Source organism: Rhinolophus hipposideros, assembly GCF_964194185.1.
Source record: "Rhinolophus hipposideros genome assembly, chromosome: 12".
Taxonomy (NCBI): Eukaryota; Metazoa; Chordata; class Mammalia; order Chiroptera; family Rhinolophidae; genus Rhinolophus; species Rhinolophus hipposideros.
Genome location: NC_138058.1, coordinates 71993152 through 72008503, shown reverse-complemented (window position 1 = coordinate 72008503; position 15352 = coordinate 71993152). Strand labels below are relative to the sequence as shown.

Here is a 15352-nt window from a genome sequence, read left to right as displayed (position 1 = left end):
TAGCCGGCCACTAGTTGATCCACCAGGCGACCCTTCTCCCTTCCCTGGTGGGAGCCAATGATAGTAGCCAGGAGAGACGTACAAGGAATACATGGTACAGGCTGCATCGGTGTACTGGGAAAATATCAACCCTGTGGGTCCAGAAGACCTGTGGCAGCGGGGCCTTGCCCAACACTCTGACCCCGAGGCCCATAACTCTACCTTTCACCCGTTACCCTCTGGCCACACTGGCTTCCTTTTGTTCCTCAAACACACCAAGTCCAGACCTGCCTCAGGCAGGGTCTTTTCACTCTCCCTAGGATTTAGTCCCCCAGACTCACTGCATTGTCATCTTGGCTCAACTGGTCCCTCTTCAGAGAGGTCTCTCTGATGACCCTAAACAAAGTCTGTTCATTTCCCCCACCTGTCACCCTATAAACCTACCCAGCTTTAAAGCATTTATCACTCCCTAAAGTTACATTTTATATTTACCTGTTTTCTATCATTCTTCCATGAGAAACATGGCTGAAATAACAGATGACAAATACTGTTGCAAAAACTGTTGGAAGGTGTAGAAAATGCTGAAAATTTAGAACAAACAAGTATTAGAACAAATGACACAGGTTTGTAATTTGAAGGTTTGTGATATAGTTGGATGAAATATAGATATTTCTAACAAGTCCCTGCTCATGAGGGTCTCTAGATTCTGTTTCAGTAACAGCATGTAGAAAAAACTACTTTTGAGGCACCAGTAATGGGAAGAGGCACCAGGGAACAGATACTCTGGGCAGTAAATCATTTCTTTTATAAATACAATGTTTTGTGTTAAAATTGTGTTCATGTAACCACGGAAGGATTGCCTGGTTTCAATAAAATAATAAAGAACTCTGAGATAAGACTGCTGGCAGTGTTGTGGTTGTAACCCATCCATTGCCTCAATCACCAGTAGGGAGGGCATCAAAAGTTGAGTCCACACATTGCTGCGGAATACCATGGATGTGGTTAATTTTATACACACAAGACCTTTCAGATGCCATGGGACTGTTACCGTAATCTGTGTGAGCTGAATATCTATGAAAGTCCTGTGTTCCACACAGAAGGTTGTTGATTATCTCCTGGCGAAATACTCAAAAGACCTGTCAGACTTGTGATAAGTTATCTTTTTAAACAAAAAGGCACGTATTCCTGCTATGACAAGTGGCTGTCAGCAGTATACCTGGCAGATATTTTCCAAGTTGTGGATGCACTTAATTTGTCCCTTTGGGGCAAAGGGGATGTTTTAACAAAGTAAGCAGCTGAATGGCTAAGTGTGTTGACTGGCCTTATCTTTATATTTATGATCACAGATGTCCAGGGCCCCTAATGCTCCCTGACAATTTACTAGATTTCTGATATAACTCTCCCATTTCCAAGTGATATTACATCTCTGCTCTCCCCTCAGACCTTGTACAACCCTCCCACTTCCATGCTCGGCAATGGCTTGCGTTGTATTTCAGGAGGAACAATCAGAAGAGCCCTCCACCATGTTCCCACCAGTGCCTGCCTCTGACTCCAATGTCTCCCCTTCTTTCCTGGTCCTGCCACACATGTGGCTCCCATCCCCTCTCCCCAGTTCAGTGACAGACTCCTAAAATCATTCCCTCTCTCTTTTGCACCATCACTTTTCTCTCTCTGAGAGTTCATTTCTATCAGCTTATAGACATCTTAAGCAAGCAAAGAGACAAAAACAGACAAACACATAAAAATCTCCCTGATTTTACATCACCGACCAGCTATGGCTCCTTTGCTTCTGTCTACAACCAAATCCCCCACAAGAGTGGTCCGCACTCTTCCACCATTCTCTATTGAACCCGCTCTATTTGGCTTTCATCCCCAACACTGCAGCCAGTCTTGTCAAGGTCACTGATGACCCCATTTCCAAACCTGGTCATCGCAGTTCTCAGGAGCATGTGACACAGGTGATGATATCCTCCTTTTGGACACACTCTCTTCACTTGGCTTCCAGGAATCCACACTCTCTGGGCTTTCCTTCTACCTTGCGGACATTCATTCTTAGCCCCTTTTTGTCAATCCTCCTTTGTGGTCCCCACTTCTCTATGTTGCAGTGCCCAGGTCTCAGTCCTCTGAACTTTTTTGCTCTCTACACTCATACCCTTGATATCTCATCCAGGCTCCTGGCTCCCAGTTACACGTGCAGTTGTTACTTTTCCCCTGAACATCAAACTCGTCTATTCCACAGCATACTTAGCATCACCCTTTGGATAGCGAATAGGCATCACTAATTTAAACATAAGCCCAACTTTTACATCTGAACTCTACCATGAGCCTATACCAAAGTTTCTCCCACCTCAATAAATGGCACCTGCATTCTTACATAGGATCAGACGCAAAACTTTGCAGTCATCTTTCACTCCTCTCTTTCTCTCACACCCCACATCTGATCCATCAGGAAAGACTTTTTGCTTATACCTTTGAAGGTGACCACTCCTCATCAGTCTCACCACGCTCACCCTATAACAGCCCACACCTGGGTTATTTCAGTTGCCTCCTAAGTCATCTCCCAGGTCCCCTTCGGCCCCCTTACAACCTATTCTCCACAGTCCAGAGGAAACCTTCTAAAATATGAGGCAGCTGCTGCCACGCTTCTGCTTTCCATCTCACTGAGGATGAGCTCTGATGTCCTTACTATAAACCACAAGACTTGAGTCAGGGCCTGGCCCTGGCCACCTCTCTGATCTCATGCCATCTACCACTTCCTGGCTTATTAAGGACCACCTTACTGTCTAGGTCCGGAGTGCTAATCCCCCAAACATCTGCATGACGGGGTCCCCCACTTCTTTTACGTTTCCTTTCAAATGTCATTTTTATTTGAGAGGCCTTTCTATCTTCATATTTTGATCTCCCTTGGTGATCTCATCTAGTCTCCTTAAATGCCATCTAGATAGAGATAACTTCCAAATGTTTATTTCCAGTCCAGAATTTGCCTTTGAATTCTGGATTCCTATATCCAATTGCTTTCTCATCCTACCTGGATGTCCTCTAGATATCTCTAACATAACAAGTCCAAAATAAAATTCTTAATCTTTCTTTGTCCCACTTTCAAACTGTTCCACTCACAGCCCTAGTCAGTCAGTGATAGCTTCACCCTTACAGTTGCTCAAGGCAAAAGTCTTGATGTCATCCTTGTCTCCTTTCTCTCTCATAGCGCACTTCTTGTCAATCAAAATATCCTTATGGCTCTACCTTCAAAATCTGTACTTCCAGGTTCTGTCTACTTCTCACTGTCTCCATTACCTTTACCTGGGTCACGCTACCATTGTAACTTGTCTGGATTAGGCTAATAGTCTCCTGACTTGTCTCCCAACTTCTGCCTTTGCCGTCTAGCACTCTATTCTCCCCACACCAGCCAGACTAATCTGCAAAACATAAGTCAGATCATGTAAGTCCTCCAGTGGCTGCCCCAATTTTTCCAAGTCAAATTCCTTAAAACCATATGTTGCCCCAATCACATTTTCTTTTCTTTTTTTTTTAAATTAAATTTTATTGGGGTGACAGTTGTTAGTAAAGTTACATAGATTTCAGGTGTACAATTCTGTATTACATCATCTATAAATCACATTGTGTGTTCACCACCCAGAGTCAGTTCTCCTTCCATCACCAGTCAAACTCCTTAAAACCATATTTTGCCCCAATCACATTTTCTAGTCTTCCTTTAGCTCACTGTTCCAGCCACTTACTGACTACCTTGCTGATCCTTAAATGATATGGCATGAGGCTCAGGGCCTTGGTACCTACTGTTCCCTCTGCCTGGAATGCTGTTCCCACCTTGGCTCTTGCTTCCTTGCCTTAAAGGTCATCTTCTCAGTAAGACTTTTCTTGACCACCCTATTAAAAAGTGAAACCATCTTATAGCTCCCATTCTCTTTCCTGCTTTCTCCTTGGTACCCGTCACCATTTATCATACCATGTATTTCCTTATTTATTTTTGCCTCTCACCCCCAAAAATATAACCTCCATGAAGGCAGGGACTTTTGTTTACTTTGTTCACTGCTGAATCCTCAGGGTCTAACGAATAAATCAGGTAATGAAGGTGCCCAATGAAGGCACAATAAAAGCTAAATTTAATGAGCTCAATTAGAAGGGACTCATAGGTAATAGTTATGTTTACAGAGAAGGAAACTGAGGCACAAGCAAGCAGAAAAGCCGTGATTAGAAACCCAGGTCTAACTCAACCTGCCTTCTTTCCTCCAGGACCCTATGCCTCTCCCGTGCTATTAAAAGACAGTGCGAAGTGGAAGGTGCCAGGGGTCCGAGAACGTGGGCCTCCATCCTTCTCCTGCAGCCTGAATCAATCCGAGGGTCTTACTGATCCAACACCAGGTGGATTAACAGCTGTCAAAGGGGAGCGTGATGGATCGGTTCCGTATTAGGCACCGCCCAGTGTCTCACTGGTTGGTTTTAGTTACCTCGAGGAAAGGGATGCTGTCTGGGAGAGGGACGCAGGATTTGCGAGCTTCTCCCCAGGAGCCTTCCCGCAGCCCTAAGGCCCGGAACCCAAAGTCAGTGTCCCAGTTTCCCCCCGGAGGGCTGCTTCCGCTGCTCCCGGAAGCTGCGCTCGCTGCGCGAGTAACAGGCCGGGCTGTGTCGGAGGCGGTGCCGTTATGGACCTGGAGGAGGCGGTGAGCGGGCCGTGAGCCGGGCGGGTCGGGACGGCGGGCGGGAGGGGAATGAAGCTGAGGAGAAGGGGATGGAGGACGCGGACACGCGGTGGGGGCGGCCCCAGGCCGGAGGAGGGCGGGGCGGAAGGCTGCGGGGCGGGGAAAGGACTGGGGCTGGCGGGCGTGTGAGCTTGCGATTTGGGGAAAGAGGATGGAGTTTCTGGCAGGATGAGGCTGTGGGTGAAGGGGGAGCGGTATTAGCCGGTATGGGTGTGTTTCAGGGGAAGGACGAAGTTGTGGATTTTGTGGGGTGGCCGCCGCGGGGCTCATCTCTCTCGAGAGGACCGCCTACAAGGTCCCTTTGATGTTGGGGGGCGAGGGAGCGCGGGGGTTGAACCTGAATGCCCCCGAGTAACCCCGGCCAGTCTTCGGGAATCCTCGCCGCCGTTTGGTGCAGGGATTCCAAATTCGGTTGTGAGGACACTCCGAGTATGGATAGTTCTCAATAGGGGGCCAAGATATGGAAACAACCGAAATGCCCATCGGTCGATGACTGGATTAAGAAGCTGTGGTACATTTATACAATGGAGTATTACGCAGCCATGAAGAAGAAAGAAATCTTATCATTTGCAGCAACATGGATGGATCTAGAGAACATTTTGTTAAGCGAAATAAGTCAGACAGAGAAAGACATGTACCATATGATCTCACTTATATGCGGAATCTAAAGAAAAGACTATGTGTATGAACTAATCAGAGACAGTTTTGGGGACACAAAAAACCGAGAGTTGTTAGATGGGCGGGGGGGGGGGAGGGGGTGGGGGATGGGGGGAAGGGTGAAGGGATTGGGGGGCGGCTGGTGACCACAGGATGGCCTCAGGGTCTTTTGAGAATTACTTTGGGGAACTTACTCAATAGTGTTTGGGGATTTTGTTGGGTGTCCGATGGACATGTGTCCTGTTTGGGAGACCACCTCAGGGATGCTGTGGATGCCTGGTCATGGCATTGTACACCAGAGGCTGGACATTAATGACTGCCAACTATAATTTTATGTGTATAATGTGATGGCTCGGTGTGAGGTCGGGGTGGTGGGGGATGGGGGGAGGGGGGTTCACGGTGTGAGGGATGTAAAAATAAAATAAAATAAAATAAAACTATAAAAAAAAAACCTTGACTAACGTCGAAATAAATTTGGCATTCATTTTTCACATACTACATAAAATGCCGCACTCTTTATTAAAAGTATACCATAATTAGATCAACCATAATAATGTCAAACACCAAAGAGTTGGAAATCAGTAATTTAGGAACAGTCTATGTATGTATAGAAGAATAATAGAAATGGAAGGCCTTACTTATTGTAGATGCTCAATAGATGTGTATTGAATGATGGATGGGTAACATCTGTAAATGCTGAGTTAATGTCATTAATCATTATAACTCACCATCAGCCTGTATACCTATGAGTAGGCATCGTGTCTAGTTTGCTCACCACTGAATCCCCAGCACTTAAATGCCTGGTACTACATAGTTGATACTCCTTGTATTGCTGAATGAATAAGTTGAAACTGGAAACAACTCTAATAAAAATCTGGTTCCTTTGTAGCGAGTATGTGTTTAGTGTCCTGGAGGAAGTTACAATGTATGCTATTTCTATTTTTAAGTCTTCTCTATACTTAAACCTTGTCATCTTTTTTCATCCTAGCATTTTCAAGTTTTATTTACTCACCTTTTTTTCCATTTTACTCCTACCACCTCCCCCCCCCCCACTTTTTCCCCTCACACACTGCATATTTTAGAAATTTTAATTCCACACTGCTCAGGAAACCGAATCTCTTTTCTCCCCATTTATAGATAATCTCTCTGATATGTTTTCTGTGATTTTTAATGTATAGGGTAAAATAGCAGGGAACCCTGTAGTAGAATTGCAGGCTTTAGGTACAATGCATTGAATGTGGTTTTCCTCTTTTCCTGCAGAAAGAGTTCAGAGAACGCTGTACTCAGTGTGCTGCTGTGTCTTGGGGTCTCACTGATGAAGGCAAATATTATTGCACTTCTTGCCACAACGTTACAGAAGTAAGTAACAGATCTCATGTATAAATTTGCTCATGTTTTAAAAATTGCAATTTCAGCCTGATATGTGGCATCACTCATGCAATGCCCAAAGTCCAAGAATGTAGGTAGTCTTCAAGTGCTTACACAAGGGTTAAGGAATTTGTAAATTAGATTTAGGGTGAGTTTTTGAAATTATGTTGGGCCATATATATATATATATAAATGAGTTCCAGATTCAGACAGTATAGTCTAAAGGGAAATAATTAAAATTGTATTTAGAAGATGATGCATTTCTTTTTATTAGTTAATACTTATTTAAGAGTTTTTAATGTGTCGTGGTAGCTTAGAGGTTTGGAAGATGAAATGTTAGAAAGATTGAGGACTGTTGAGAGTATTGGAAATATGCTTCATTATTATTTTTCTTCGTACAGTATCTTACAGATTACCAAGTCTTTTCTTACCCATTATTGAATTTCTCCCTTGTAACAATAGTATTTGAGATATATACTATTATGCATATCTGTAGACGCAGCAAGTAGGGCTCACCAGTAGAATGAGTTTGCCAAAGTCACACAATTATAAAGTGTTGAGCCAGGAATTGAACCTGAGTCTTCTGACTTGAGTGTTCATTTTACCCCACTGCACCTGCCTCTTAAAATAGAGATGGTCATACTGTCCTATGTGGCATTGGTAAATGAGGTTACCTTCACCCTGGAGGGGCTAGGTCCTGTTCTGGTTACACATCTTCAGGAAAATAACCAAAATAATCGAGGGTAATGACAGCCTGCTGTTGGACGGCTAAACATGCTAGGGCTCTTCTCTGGAAAAGGATTTGCTCAAAGTCTACAGAGCCAGGAAGGAACAAATATTACCTTCACCACATTGGCTTAAGAAAGGCAAATTTGGGACAGATGAAAGTAGTAACTGTGTAGACTTCTGCTGCTAGCCAAGATGGAGTAACAGGCACCCGATTTACCTTCTAACCCTAAATAACTAAAAACATGGAAAAATATATGAAACAAGTAAAAAAATATTTTCCCTTGAGAAAAGTGGTTAAGTTAGCTTGCAACTGAGTCACATGAGAGCTTTTCCTTTTCAATGACTGAGATAATCATTGTTCTTCTGTCTGCAGTGGCAATTCTTATGTCTCCTTCCCATTTAGTCACACAGTATTAAAAATATAAGTGCTCATTCAATGAAATTGTTGGGGTGATAGATCTGTTTATTTTCTTGGTTATGGTGATAGGTTCATGGACACACACACACACACATATGTTGTATACTGTAATATGTGTAGTTTGATCCTCTGCTTTGATGCATGTTCAGGCACACTGGTAGTTTTACTCACCATTGCTTTTGTACCAGCAGTGCAAGTGTAAACACAGTGAAGGAAGATTGTGTCTAAATAAGCTGTTTGTCATTATCAGGTGAAGCCCACATACAATTTTTGTAGAAATTAAACTACATTAACTAATTGCTTCTTTTATTTCTGTCTTTGATAATGTTTTTATTCATTTCTGTCTGATACAATCTGCTGCAATCATATTTTAACCTGAAAGATCCTAATAGCACTCCCTAGTTCCATGTTTGAAAGGTTGTCAACATGTATGGAGTAACTTCTCAAGAATGTAGCATTCTTGAAAGTGAGCAACATGTTTACATAGGCCCAGAACTTAATTCGGGGCCCTCCATACGATGGACAAAGCTGTGTGGTTATTCTTGGCTTTATGGCAGTCCAGGCATGGTCTTCATAGAGAATATGATGTGATAGGTGCTTCCTGCAGGGTGGTATTGTAGTGTGGAGGTGTTGAGATCCGGTGGGCGGGGAATGGCTGAGGAGACGGTAGGTGCACCTATGAAGAGTAGAAGTCATGGTACAACTTTCCCTATTTTCCTGTCCCTTTCATTGCCCTCCACCTTACTCTGTATATAGCCCTCAAGGTCTAGATACTCTATAATCTGGAAGAAGCCTTCTGAATTGGTGAAGGAATTAGAATGTTCTCTTGGTATAGTTTATTCAGGAAAAAAGTTTTCAGGTCTTAAATCTGATCAATTTGTGTAATAGGTATTCTTGCAAGTATTTCATGGGTGTTTAATAAAGGTGTAGTAGGCTAGAATTGTGGGAGTTTACTAGACTTTTATGATTATAAGAGCAAATTTATTGTAGAAAATTTGGAAATTATGAAGATGAAAGCTAAAATCACCAATAATCTCAACTCACAACATTTCAATAGCTTCCATTTAGTCTTTTTTTCCCCCACGTATCAGAAGGGAAAGGGGATGTGGGTAAGTCCCGTTGAATCTTCTGTCTTAATAAATGAAATGTTTCCCTGAGTCGTCCTAAATATCTGTGGACATTTTCATTGACTTTAAATAGTCCACCACACAACCAGCTATTCAGTAACTTAATAGTTAAGTGCAGCTCCAACTTAGATATTTAGCTTTTTCTAGCTTTTGGTTATTGTACATTCTATCTAGTCCAGATTTGAAAGCCTTTCTTTTCCTGCCTACTCTTAAGACGTTTCACCTGTTTCTCCTGGGTAACTGCTTTGGTATGTATTCTGCCGGGTCTCATGTTCTTACCGTGGCCAAGCAGGTGCACCAGAACTGCTTTGAATATGGTGTCTGTGACTAGGGAGATGTGTTCCAACAATCCTGTTGCTAGAGACATTTATTTTATTCTTAAAGTTGAAGATAAATTTGATTCTAAATCTCTAAATTTAGAGACATATATAAATGTTCCCTGTTGGTTAAAACTCTTCACCTTTTTTCCATCATTAAGACTTAATACTTGTGTGTGTGTGTGCGTGTGTGTGTACACGCATGCACCTGCCAGCCAGAGTCTTAGGTATCAGCTCTTGAGATCACTTGGAATTGGAAACTTTGGGATGAATTGTACTCACCATCTTGTCATTCTAAAAATCTGATAAAATCCATTAAAAATAAAAAGTAATACTTTTATAATTTCATAAATAAAGCTGTTTTAGAGTATTATTCAAACACACAGAAAAGTAGGATGAAACTAATCTGTGTGTAGGTTTAGCATTGCTGATTACAATAAATATAGAAATTATTTTAATTCCAAAGTGTGCTTTGGATGCAGAAAAACGTGAATATATTTGACTTTACTTTGGTTTAAAACAATTAAAAAGTGATTTGAAATAAAATTAAAGTTTATTCATCTGACAGACATGTATTTAGTGTTTACTATATTCCAGAAACTGCTTTAGGTACTGAGTAATGTTGAATAAGAAACCAACAGAAAAGTTAATCAGAATGTTCCAATTTACATAATTTTCGCAAAATCATTGGTCCTGGCACTCATTTGGTTCCTTATACTTCCAGAACATGCTTAGAAATATATTTAGGGAGCTGGAAAGATGTCTTTTTAATGGTCTGTTTCTGTTTCCTGCAGAGATCTCAGGAAGTTATAAGCACCGAGGCTATTCCTAATACTAAAATACAAGCCATAAACCGGGGACTTAAAAGAAAAAGAAAACTTGGTAAGCTCTGTCTTCATCTGTGCTTGGTTAGCACTCTTCAGTCATATTTTTCACCTTCATGATTTGGGGATGTGGAATGGAATATTAAACAGATTCTAGAGAGTTGCCAGAATTTTAAGCAGATAATCCAAAATGGAATTAAAGTGGGTCATTATTCATGGTAAAATTGGAAGCAAATGTCGTAATGCATGTCTTTTTTTATCCTGCTTATTGTCATTGAGTTACTTTTCCAGTGGAGCAACTATTATGCAAAAAATAATGATGGCAAAAGGAGCATATCTCTTTTTATCTGTTGGCATATGTTTTTCTGTTCTATATGTATCATCTATTATGAATATGGTTTTCTGTGCTTTTAAAGGAAAATGCTTATTTTCTGAAGTGATTCAGCTGGAATTGTCAGGTTAGGTGAGTTAAACCTGTTACTCAACTTTTAAAAATCCATTTCTCACATTGAATTTTGGACACGCCCTCTTAAAATACGGAAAATCATTTTCCATTAATATAGCCTCAGCATGGGTATGCTTTGAAAGGTAATCTATTTCATTAATCCAGTAAGTATGTTTAATTAACCATTTTTGAAAAGAATCCGATGTAAAGTGTATGATGCCTTTTATTTCTGTGACTAATTACCTAGGACCAGATTTTCAAGTTTGAAACTAGACTAATGATAATGGTGGACCCTTCTACATGAGGTATATTAAGCATACACACACATGAAATATATTTTATATACATATGTGTATATATACATATATATATATATAAATTTAATGAAATACATCGACACTCTTAAATGAATAACAGAGAGAATGCCTAAATGCTAACTTGTGTTCCTGTTTAACTTTTAATAGTAACTATTTTTATTAGACTAAAACATGAATAATTTTAATTAAATTGTATTAGGGTAAAACCTGATTAATTTGAACTTGACCTGTGTAAATAAGTAAAATGTATAGTTTAAACTTAAATTGCTGAAAGAACTTCAGGTGCTTCAAATTAGATGCCAAGTGCGTTAGATTCAGTCTCTTTGACCCTAGTTTCCTGTATGTAAAATGAGAATGGTAATTCCATTTGTTATGCAAAATAGGAACGCAGACACAGAACTTAAAGTACAACTCGATCAGTTTGTGAGAACAGTGTGCAGGAGAAATGAGAGCGCACATGTATACAGCTTATAAAGCTTTAACTCCTTCAGCCTCAACTTGAGGGGTGCATCAAAATTACTGGCTTTCTAACACCCTTTCCAGAAATTGAGTTAGCAGGGATGGGGAGACCATGGGACGTGGAGGTGAGGGCAGGGAGTAGGAGTCCCACGAAATGGTGTAGAGATCTTGGAGTCATAGTAACACTTCAGAAGCTATGTGTAAAAAAGCTGATCGCATACTTTTCGAATTGTACAGTATTTGTCCCGCAGGGAGGGATAAAACATAAGAATCTTACCAGATTTTGACATTTTCTTTAACTGGTAGTTCTATTTAAACATGTGGCTCTTGTCTGTTATGGTGGCAGATTTCTTCACAATTCCTTAGAATTGTTTTGAGGATCGAAGAAAATAACCTATTTACAATCCCTAGCACACATCTGGTACCTGGGCAGAGCCCCATGAGTATTTGTTTCTTTGCTTTCAATTTCTCCCCATAACCTTGAACCATTTCCAGAAAAGCAGAATGCCATTGAGCAGTTTCTTATTTTTGAATGTTCTTATTGCTCTCTGTATGTCTGCACCATCACGTCTTGGCTTTTGTTCATTCGTTCTCCAAATACTCATCGTTCCCTTTCTTTGTGAGTTGGAATGGAGGAGTGCTAGAAGCAGTGGATGAGTACAGAGCATTCTTCCACTTAGGATGCTACTTGGGATGTTCACAACAGTGTACAGTTTTAAATTTTATTTCTTTTTTTTAACATGGTGACAATTAGTTTTTCTGCCTTTTACATTAATGTTTTGGGAAAGTTACAGATAATTTAAAATATTTAAAATCTGATAAATTATAAAAATAATATTTAGCTTTAGCTTTTGTGTACAAATTTGCCACATTTGAAACAAGAGCGTGTAAGAATGGAAACCCTATTCAGGGATACAAAACTATTCCAGTAGCAATGTGTAAAACACAATTGTAACTATGTAGTAGCATTACAGTTAGTAAATTAAGAATGCAAATGTCTGAAACATGTTATTTGTCATTTAGAGAAAGGCTGGGATTGGTATGTGTGTGAAGGTTTTCAGCACATACTTTATCAACAAGCAGAAGCCTTAAAGACCCTTGGAGTAGGTCCAGAATTAAAGGTAAGTCCATTTGTGTCTAGGTGTTAGCTTCACATTTTGTTGTTTGAAGAATAGTAAGATTTAGAGTGAAACTAGAGTTTCAAGGAGAAAAGGAGGGTTATCGGTAATAACAGTAGGGCTACTGTAAGAATCCTTTTTCTGATATTTTTGTTTTAATCCTTTTATTAGATTAGCAATTCTCAAACTGTGTTCTACAGGATGCAAAACAGCAATACATCTAAAAGAAAATAAAGGTTTGCATCATCCGATATTTAGGAAACATTAGGTTAAACAAAGTAAAGCAACTTGGCAGACTTACTGTGCCTTTCATGTGTCAATGTGCTTGGTTCATTTCCAAGGGCATGTGGTATGCAATATTCACAATTTGAGAACAGAATCCTTTGGCGTGTGTATGTGTGTGTGGCCTCTATCAGGACGTGAGTTCCAGAATGCACTTCGGGGAGTGATACATTAAACCAGTGGTTCTCAAACTAGCATTTGTGTTGGAATCACCTGGAGGGCTTGTTAAACTACAGACTGCTGGACGCCATTCCAGAGTTTCTGATTCAGTAGTTCTGGAGAAAGCACCGGAGTTTGCATTTCTAACAAGTTCCCAGGTGACATGGGTGCTGCTGGTCCAGGGACCACACTTGGACTTCGCTGCCTCTCAGGAGTACCGTAATAGCCCTGCTATTATTTGAATTTCATACTTCTTCATCTAGTTGAAGCCATCTCAGGAATTCTTTAAAAGCCAGTTATTTAGCAGCAAGTGGTTATTGTACACTTGTTTCATGCCCGTCACTGGAAGTCAAGTGCTAAGAGATCTGGCCAAGATGGAGAGAGGGTTTTATGCATATGTGGAATGAAGAAACACAACATTATATAACATTATATAACTATATGCTCATACGTGACATTAAAGGCAAAAAGAGAAGGGAGAAAGATCAATGTGGACTGACATCACCAAGCAGAGATTTGTAGAGGAGCCTTTGCTATTCAGACCAGTGTCTGGGGCAGCCAAACAGAACGGCCTCTAGACCAGTGCATGGCCTGAAAGGACTCTGGGCCTACCCTGAAAAGTATTCTAGGAATTAAAAACTCAAAAACATGAAACACCAGAGGTTTATGAATGACTGTCATTGCATTAGGTAAGATTGCTGGTTCAGGCAAAGTAGGTAAGAGTACATTTAGATGGAGGGCATTGTATAAAATACAAGAGATTTGGTGGTGTAGACGTGCCAGGGTACTTGTCGTGACCTGAATCACCACTCATTTCCCTTCCACCTTAGAATGAAGTTTTACATAACTTTTGGAAGCGCTACCTTCAGAAGAGCAAGCAGGCCTATTGTAAAAACCCAGTGTATACCAGTAGAAGGAAAGCTACGGTAAGTGACAAGTCTGGAAAGCGGGACAAAAAGACGTTTGTAGTAAGAGGTAGAGATAAAGATGGGTTCAACCCTCTCTGGGTTTATGATGCTTGTCGGAGGATTTTCAGTGACAAGGTTTTATTATAGTCCAGAAGGACAGGGTCACTGATCTAACATTGGAATTAATTTCGAGTTCTTATTTGACTAGTTGAAACATAAAGAAATATATGGTTCAGTTCTAAGTAGAAACTTAAGAAATTTCTATAATTGTACCACTAAAAAATTTTTTTGCATACATTCCTTTTGCTTGGAATACCTACTTACTTTACCTGACATTTCAAGATTTAGTTCAGTTACTGTCTTTTCTCAGGAGCCTTTATGTGAAGAAAAATAAGGTTGGGTGTCTTACAAGCCTCCTCTCCCTATTCCCCAAAGCAGCTATATTTTCAGCAGTTTTCTTTTAAATGTGCCATGGTACATTTTATTTGGGGTAGGGGAGGCTTCTGCTGCTGAGAAAGGCAGGTTTGGTAATCTTCGATGTGTTTGTTTTTGGTTCTTATTCTCCAGGGCTGAAAAGAGATTCTGAATCTATTTGACTCGGATTTGTTGAGAGCTTGCAAACTTGGCCCAGTGTGTTTCCTTGTCTGGTTGGGGTTTCATGGGTCCCAGATGCAGAGTTTATCGGCCCAGGACTGAGAAACCCAGGTCTGGTGAAAGGAATAGGTCGAATAGGTCTAAGAAGGAGAAGTTTAGAGGAGTCAAGCCATATAAGATACAATGATAAAAGTGGGAATAACTTAAGAAATAGTTTAGGAAATATCCATTCTAAACATGAGACAGTGAATTTAAATAAACTCAAGAGAAATTTACTTGAGAAATTTACTCAAGTAAATTACTGGGAAAAGCAACATGTTACAATCATAGAATTATGAAACATTATCCTATCTTGATTCAGGAGGCAGGTACTTCTCAAAAAAAGCAAGAGATGCTATGTAATCCTAAGGTGACCTTTGAAAGAGAAAAAAACACACAGAATCATCCAAACTATTAAGAACCTCATATTTAAAATTAAATAGCTAAGGTATCTGTTAGTTACATTTATGCACTGAGGCTTTGCCTAGCACATAGAAAATTTGAATCAGAACCTGGGATTTTCTCTGACACTTTAATATTTTTAGGTTAACGTAAGATATTTAAAGAGGTTTTGTTGACTTGAGTAAGCACACATCTAAAGTACTATTAGCATCACACTAAAATCTTCCTTAGTGAATAAATAAGCAATAAGCAAAATTTTAAACTGATGTATAATTGGTGTGTCAGTTATATATGATTTTTATCAAAAGAGTACAGCTATACTCTCATTTGAAAAGAAAAAGTGCTTTTAAACAAGTGCTTTTAAATGAAAAGCTAAGTCTTCTCAATTACTCAGTAACCTCATCTTTGTACTTCGGATGTAGATACTCCAAGAATAGGAGGTCTGCATGTGAATCCTGGCTCTACTGCTTTTGACTTGTGTGATCTTGGGTG

General features: G+C 40.3%; 1 protein-coding gene across 2 annotated transcripts in view; it reads left to right on the top strand.

The window, feature by feature from the left end:
• The first annotated feature begins 4583 nt into the window (after positions 1-4583).
• TAF1B (TATA-box binding protein associated factor, RNA polymerase I subunit B) overlaps positions 4584-15352 on the top strand; it is a 68741-nt gene continuing 57972 nt past the window's right edge. Inside the window, exons 1-5 of one of the 2 annotated variants that reach the window (XM_081069633.1) lie at positions 4584-4658; positions 6615-6713; positions 10108-10195; positions 12382-12479; positions 13748-13843. In XM_081069633.1, coding sequence (XP_080925759.1) covers positions 4641-4658; positions 6615-6713; positions 10108-10195; positions 12382-12479; positions 13748-13843 — 399 coding nt within the window. In that variant the 5' untranslated portion in view covers positions 4584-4640. Of the gene's footprint in view, positions 4659-6614; positions 6714-10107; positions 10196-10553; positions 10601-12381; positions 12480-13747; positions 13844-15352 lie in introns of those variants that run through there. The other variant, XM_081069634.1, reaches the window with a different exon arrangement.